General features: G+C 45.5%; 1 protein-coding gene across 1 annotated transcript in view; it reads left to right on the forward strand.

The window, feature by feature from the left end:
• The window catches only part of LOC129866062 (ankyrin repeat and sterile alpha motif domain-containing protein 1B-like), a 355,742-nt gene that overhangs the window by 132,811 nt on the left and 214,298 nt on the right, over positions 1 to 8,633 (forward strand). Inside the window, exon 7 of the mRNA XM_055939185.1 lies at positions 5,604 to 5,705. Coding sequence (XP_055795160.1) covers positions 5,604 to 5,705 — 102 coding nt within the window. The remainder of the gene's footprint in view (positions 1 to 5,603; positions 5,706 to 8,633) is intronic.

Here is an 8,633-nt window from a genome sequence, read left to right on the forward strand (position 1 = left end):
ATATGGAGAGAGACAGTAAATGATATGGAGAGAGACAGTAGATGATATGGAGAGAGACAGTAGATGATATGGAGAGAGACAGTAGATGATTTGGAGAGAGACAGTAGATGATATGGAGAGAGACAGTAGATGATTTGGAGAGAGACAGTAGATGATTTGGAGAGAGACAGTAGATGATTTGGAGAGAGACAGTAGATGATATGGAGAGAGACAGTAGATGATATGGAGAGAGACAGTAGATGATATGGAGAGAGACAGTAGATGATATGGAGAGCGAGAGTGACGGTAGATGATATGGAGAGCGAGAGTGACGGTAGATGATATGGAGAGCGAGAGTGACGGTAGATGATATGGAGAGCGAGAGTGACGGTAGATGATATGGAGAGCGAGAGTGACGGTAGATGATATGGAGAGCGAGAGTGACGGTAGATGATATGGAGAGCGAGAGTGACGGTAGATGATATGGAGAGCGAGAGTGACGGTAGATGATATGGAGAGCGAGAGTGACGGTAGATGATATGGAGAGCGAGAGTGACGGTAGATGATATGGAGAGAGAGAGTGAAATAAATAAAATAAAATAAAACAAATAAAATCACAAAAAGTAATTTCCCCTCCACTAGCCTCCCGGGTGGCGCAGTGGTCTAGGGCACTGCATCGCAGTGCTAGCTGCACCACCAGAGTCTCTGGGTTCGCGCCCAGGCTGGGCTGGGTTTGCGCCCAGGCTCTGTCGCAGCCGGCCGCAACCTGGAGGTCCGTGGGGCGACGCACAATTGGCATAGCGTCGTCCGGGTTAGGGAGGGTTTGGCCGGTAGGGATATCCTTGTCTCAGTATGTAAAATGTAATAAAATGTATGCACTCTACTGTAAGTCGCTCTGGATAAGAGCGTCTGCTAAATGACTAAAATGTAAATGTAATGTAAACAAACCACACCTTCGTAAACCCACTTCTCCTCAAACAATGGGAGATCTTATACAGCTGAGAAGAACTCAAAATCCACTTTCATTCTGGCTTTGACTAATCCCTAAAACACATTTTATATCCTGCCAAAATCCCGTGTCTATTTTATGTTTCCTACTCAGACAAACTGACATCTTAGCTTGTCCCAAAATAACATTTAACAGTTTACATTTTCTTTTCTGTTGCTTACCATATTGAAACACCAAAATAAAAACGGTGATATTGAAAATCTCCCCTACAGCTGTAAAAAATACTATATTATTTCAAATAGAGGCGTTATCCTCTCACACTCCATAAAACAATGACAAATTGCTTCTCTTATATTAAAAAAAGGACATCCATCTGAATGAATGACAGAAACAAAAGCATTAACTGCGTTGATGTCATGCACAACCTTCCATTACGTATCACCAGTACCCTTTTGTAACGCTGGCTTGTACAATGCTCTCCATGCTGGCTTTACCTTGTCACCAAGGCCGTTTTACCCTCCAAGGAGTGTCTTTTCTATTTTTCACTTCATCTTTATTCAAAACCTTGACACACCCCCTATATAAATCCTTCCCATTCACCTCATCCAAACCCACCTCTTCCAACCCTCTCAAATCCAGTAATAACACATTTCTTTCTGACTCTGGGATATTGGGTGTAATCCCTGGTCTTGGAAATGGGACGTTTCCATCTTGTACCTTTTCCTTGTGACCGTTGAGCATAATCCACTCTTCTGCTGACAGAGCCTTTCTGCAGCTTCCCAGCAGTTTCCCACAATCCTTTCTGACCTCACCCCCAGATGTTCAGCCACCCGTCCTCCATCCATTAAGGTGCGCCCAGCCATGTCCATTAACTGTTTTAGGGTGATGATTTTGCCCTTCACCAGAATCTTGGAGAAATGTGGAACAGCTGCAGTTGTACAATCCAGTCTTGCCCCATAATACACCAGAGGTTCCTCCAGCAGCCAATGCACCGACTCCACTGTAGGTCTTCTGGACACCTTCATTATACTTCAAAACCTACGAAGGTCTCTGTAAAACGGACGTACTCCCTCCCTAGAAATCTGGCTACTATCAACCAAAAATAAAGCCTTCTTTAAAGCTAATCCCCCTACTTGCTGTAATACAAGACCTGCCACCCCTCTCCAAACCATATTTTTTTGGTCCATAAAGCAACCTTTGAATAAACTGGAACCGGAAAGCAGAGGCCCTACTAGCAAAATGAACAAGACCTTGTCCCCCTCCTCTTTTGACAAATACAAAACACTTTGTGGAACCCAATGATATTTATCCCCCAACAAATCTACAATAATTGCCTGTATCTTGGCCAGAAGGCCAGACGGTGGCTCTAAACATGACAACCGATGCCACAGTGCAGAGGCAATCACATTGTTAACAATAATAGTGTGTCCACTATATGACATACGAGATAACAACCACAGCCATCTCCTCACCCTCCTTCCACCATATCAACCACCTCATTCCAATTTTGTTCCATTGTTCCCTCATCCCCTAGGTCCAAGATACCCTTACACCATTCCAGCCCCCTGGCAAAGCCACGATCCCTCCAGACCATTTCCCAATCTGTGAAGCACAACTTTTTTGCCAATTTACCTTTGCAGAGATTATTCCCCTAAACCGATCAACCATTAGACTCAAACTATCCACCTTCGCTTGATTTTTCATTAAAATAACTACATCATCAGCATAGGCTGAGAGACAAATAGGAGGAATGTCCTCTGAAAGGTACTGTACACCCCTTCAATGCAACTTCTAATGCTATTTAGTAGTGGCTCTATAGTGATGGCATATAACATTCCAGACAACGAACACCCCTGCCTAATAGCTCTACACACTTTAATAGGAGCACTCAAGCCACCATTAACTTTCAATACACTTTCAATGTCACCATATATCACCGTGATCATGGCAGTAAAACCAGAGCTGAAACCAAATGCCTCAAAGTTGCATCATAAGTATTGATGTTCAACTCGGTCAAATGTATTTTCCTGATCAATTGAAATTAGACCAGCATCCAACCCAACAGCCCTAGAGACGTCCACAACATCCAGAATCAGGGAACTGTTATCCCCTATCTGCCTGCCGGGAACACAGCAGGATTGGTATGGTATGATTTGCCCCATCACCTCCCTCGGCCTGTTGGACAAAGCCTTTGACAGGATCTTATAATCAGTGCACAATAAAGCCACCGGCCTCCAGTTCTTCACCTCCCTAGGGTCACCCTTTTTGGGCAGTAGGGTGAGGACAGCCCTTCTGCAGCTTATCAGTAGTAACCCTCCGGTCAAACTATCGTTAAGTCCTGCTAGCCAATCCTCTCCCAACATAGCCCAAAAATACTTTAAAAAGTCAACAGGAAGCCCACCATTTTCCATGCCTTTTAATGCAGTGTATATCTCCTGCAAAGACGGTGGTTGCTGTAGTTCACCCTGAGCTTCTGCAGCCACCTGTGGGAGCCAATCAAGAAACTGTTGTCACTGTTATATCCTCTTTGTCCTCACACTAGTAGAGCTCAGCATAGAACTCTACTGCCCTCTTTCTATTTTCACTAGGGCTAGTGAGCTCCGGTCCAACAGCTGATTTGAAGCAAATAATAATTCCTCTTTGTTCATTCTTTTTCTCTGAATCAAAGAAAAATTGAAAATGACTTCTCACCAATGCCCCCTGTGCTCTGATACCCAGCAGGTCTACCAATGCCCCCTGTGCTCTGATACCCAGCAGGGCTGCCAATGCACTCTGTGCTCTGATACCCAGCAGGTCTGCCAATGCCCCCTGTGCTCTGATACCCAGCAGGTCTGCCAATGTGTCTTTTTTATCTTGAGGGCCTGAGTATGACCTCGATCTCCTGTGGTCTCAACCAACGTCAGGACATCCACTATTTCAGACTCTGGGGTGTTCATTGATCTGGTGATGTCTGTGGTGACATTCATTGTGTATTGATTACAGAATTGTTGAACCTTGATTTTCCCTATATCCCACCACTGTTGAAGGTTTACAAAACTGGCCTTTTGAGACCACCGTGTCTTCCAGAAAAGCTAAAACATTTCCTGAAGTGACCATCACTCAATAAAGTTATATTAAAAGGCCAGTATGCACTCTAACTTGCATGCACTCTAATCTGGTCAGAGAGATGGTGTTCTCTCTCACATTAGCCCATGTGTTCTGTCTCGTGCCTCCATGTTGGCTCCAAACATCACACAGTGTTACAATAAAACCTATCTAACCTGGTCAGAGAGATGGTGTTCTCTCTCACTTGGGCCCATGTGTACTGTCTCGTGCCTCCATCTTGGCTCCACCAAATATCACACAGTTCATGTGTTACAATAAGACGTTTTTAAAAAGTCCTTGAGGCTACAATATAGACAGTAGATGATATATATATATATAGAGAGAGAGAAAGAGTAGATGATAGGGAGAGAGAGTAGATGATAGGGAGAGAGAGTAGATGATAGGAAGTTAGAGAGAGAGGGGGACAATATATGATATGGAGAGAGGGAGCGAGAGGGGGACAGTAGATTATATGGAGAGAGAGAGAGAGGGACAGTAGATTATATGGAGAGAGAGAGAGAGGGACAGTATATTATATGGAGAGAGAGAGAGAGGGACAGTATATTATATGGAGAGAGAGAGAGAGGGACAGTATATTATATGGAGAGAGAGAGAGACAGAGGGACAGTAGATTATATGGAGCGAGAGAGAGAGGGACAGTAGATTAAATGGAGAGAGAGAGAGAGAGAGAGAGAGAGAGAGAGAGAGAGAGAGAGAGAGAGAGAGAGAGAGAGAATATATGATATGGAGACAGAGAGAGAGACAGTATATGATATGTAGAGAGAGAGAGTAGATGATATGGAGAAAGAGAGGGGGGGGGGCAGAAGATGATATGTAGAGAGAGAGAGAAGAATGGAGTGAGAGAGAGAACAGTAGAGGATATGGAGAGAGAGAGAGAGAGAGAGTGTGGTCTTTGTCCTACCTCCCACCCCTCTCCCCCTTATTTTCCTCAATCGCTTCCTGTTTCCTCTGTTGTCTTGTTGCACTTCCTGTGAGGAACCCCGGACGGCCATATTGTTTTTGTTTCGGGGGGCTTATTGAGATTAGAGTGACAGGCATGTACCGGTTTACTGTCTGACCCCTGTCATCCACCCAACCTTCTCTTCTATCCATCAGTGTGTGAGTGTGAGAGAGATACAGGATGGACACAGTTAGCTTCCTCTGTCAGTAAATTGTCAGACAGAGATACAGTATGGATGTTTTCCTAGTAAATTTCTCCAAGTGAGTCTATTTAGCATCTTTGTCTTCCTACATGCAACACTTTACAGTGCTTCCCCTTTAAAATGTCTATATAGATTTACTTGTTAAGGGAGTGTGTGCAGGAGGCTAGATTTGTGTGTGTGTGTGTGTGTGTGTGTGTGTGTGTGTGTGTGTGTGTGTGTGTGTGTGTGTGTGTGTGTGTGTGTGTGTGTGTGTGTGTGTGTGTGTGTGCTCGCTCGTGTGTGAGTGTGTGTGTGTGTGCTCGCTCGTGTGTGAGTGTGTGTGCTCGCTCGTGTGTGAGTGTGTGTGCTCGCTCGTGTGTGAGTGTGGGGTGGCGTCGGCTGGGTGCCTGTCTGACCCATGGTTTCAGTCTTCTGTCTGTCTGTTGCAGGTATTGATGCCAACATCACAGACTGCCAGGGAAGAACAGCTCTGGAGATCCTCAGAGAACACCCCGCACAGAAGTCCCAGCAAATCACTGCACTCATGCAAGGTACCACACATTAACATACACACATGCATTAACACACACACACACGCATTAACACACACACACGCATTAACACAAACACACGCATTAACACACACACACACACATTAACACACACACGCATTAACATACACACACAATAAAACACACACGCATTAACACACACACGCATTAACACACACGCATTAACAAACACACACGCATTAACAAACACACACGCATTAACACACACGCATTAACAAACACACACGCATTAACAAACACACACGCATTAACAAACACACACGCATTAACACACACACGCATTAACACACACGCATTAACACACACGCATTAACACACACACGCATTAACAAACACACACGCATTAACAAACACACACGCATTAACACACACACGCATTAACACACACGCATTAACACACACACGCATTAACACACACACGCATTAACACACACACGCATTAACAAACACACACGCATTAACATACACACGCATTAACACACACACATTAACAAACACACACGCATTAACAAACACACACACATTAACAAACACACACGCATTAACACACACACACGCATTAACACACACACGCATTAACACACACACGCATTAACACACACACGCATTAACACACACACGCATTAACACACACACGCATTAACACACACACGCATTAACACACACACGCATTAACACACACACGCATTAACACACACACGCATTAACACACACACGCATTAACACACACACGCATTAACACACACACGCATTAACATACACACGCATTAACATACACACGCATTAACATACACACACGTGAGCATCTGTGCACACACTGCTCTCTCTCTCTCCCTCGTCGTGACAGTGTACGTGGTTGTTTAGAGTACCGGGCGGTGTAGTGTCCGGATGTGTGCAGATTGATACAAGTCGTTCCAGGAAGTTTATCTGTCCAATAGGGAACAAGAACAATGTGAGCCCTCTGTGTTGCTCTTCCTATACACGGGGGGGGGGGGGGCAGGCATTCTCTTACACAACCTAATGCTTCAGCCATTGTCTTCTGCTCTCAGAGAACGATGCACTGTTGCCACTAGTCCTGAGTTGGTAGTGTAGGAGAATTAGTTCACGGGTTAACTCATTGAGTTGAGTGGTGTGGTTATCTGCAGTTATGGCTAAGCCACTAGAAAGACTTTGGGATGTTCTGTAGGGGTGAGTGGTTTTGGGTTTGTGGATGTGAATTTGGATGTCTTAGTTGTCCTTTTCAAGTCAACTTTATTTGTCACATGCGCCGAATACAACAAGGGTAGACTTTACCATGAAATGCTTGCTTACAAGCCCTTAACCAACAGTGCAGTTCAAGAAGAGTTAAGAACATATTTGCCAAATAGACAAAAATACAAAGTAACACAATAAGAATAACAATAACGAGGCACTGAGTCAGTGTGCAGGGATACAGGCTAGTTGAGGTAATATGTAGATGGGTGCAAAGTGACTATGCATAGATAATAAACAGCGAGTAGCAGCAGTGTACAAAAGGGAGGGGTCAATGTAAATTGTCTGGTGGCGATTTTATGAATTGTTCAGCTGTCTTATGGCTTGGGGGGTAGAAGCTGTTGAGGAGCCTTTTGGTCCTAGACTTGGCGCTCCAGGACCGTTTGCCGTGCGGTAGCAAAGATAACATTTTATAACTTGGGTGACTGGAGTCTCTGACAATTTTATAGGCTTTCCTCTGACACCGCCCATTATATAGGTCCTGGATGGCAGGAAGCTTGGCCCCAGTGATGTAATGGGCCATTTGCACTACCCTCTGTAGCGCCTTATGGTCAGATGCCGAGCAGTTGCCATACCAGGCGGTGATGCAACCGGTCAGGATGCCCTCGATGGTGCAGCTGTATAACCTTTTCAGGATCTGGGGACCCATGCCAAATCTTTTCAGTCTCCTGAGGGGGAAAAGGTTTTGTCATGCCCTCTTTACGACTGTCTTGGTGTGTTTGGACCATGATAGTTCGTTGGTGATGTGGACACACAAAATCTTTACCCGCTCCATTACAGCCCCGTAGTCCACGATTCTCTCCTTTGTCTTGCTCACATTGAGGGAGAGGTTGTTGTCCTGGCACCACACTGCCAGGTCTCTGACCTCCTCCATATAGGCCGGTGATCAGGCCTACCACTGTTGTGTTGTCAGCAAACTTAATGATGGTGTTGGAGTCGTGTTTGACCACGCAGTCGTGGGTGAACAGGGAATACAGGAGGGGACTAAGTACACACCCCTGAAGGGCCCCAGTGTTATGGATCAGCGTGGCAGACGTGTTGTTGCCTACTATTACCACCTGGGGGCGGCCCGTCCAGAAGTCCAGCATCCATTTGCAGTGGGAGGTGTTTAGTCCCAGAATCCTTAGCTTAGTGATGAGCTTCGTGGGATCTATGGTGTTGAACGCTGAGCTGTAGTCAATGAACAGCATTCTCACGTAGGTGTTCCTTTTGTCCAGTTGGGAGAGGGCAGTGTGGAGTGCGATTGAGATTGCGTCATCTGTGGATCGGTTTGGGGCGGTATGTGAATTGGAGTGGGTCTAGTGTGTCCGGGAGGATGCTGTTGTGAGCCATGACCAGCCTTTCAAAGCAATTCATGGCTACCGACGTGAGTGCCACGGGGCGGTAATCATTTAGGAAGCTTCCTTGGGCACAGGGACTATGGTGGTCTGCTTGAAACATGTAGGTATTACAGACTCGGTCAGGGAGAGGTTGAAAATGTCAGTGAAGACACTTGACAGTTGGTCCACGCATGCTTTGAGTACACGTCCTGGTAATCCGTCTGGCCCAGCGGCTTTGTGAATGTTGACCTGTTTAAAGGTTTTGTTCACATCGGCTGCCGAGAGTGTTATCACACAGTCATCCATAACAGCTGGTGCTCTCGTGCATGCTTCAGTG

The sequence above is a fragment of the Salvelinus fontinalis genome, chromosome 11 (assembly GCF_029448725.1).
Source record: "Salvelinus fontinalis isolate EN_2023a chromosome 11, ASM2944872v1, whole genome shotgun sequence".
In the NCBI taxonomy this organism is placed as follows: domain Eukaryota; kingdom Metazoa; phylum Chordata; class Actinopteri; order Salmoniformes; family Salmonidae; genus Salvelinus; species Salvelinus fontinalis.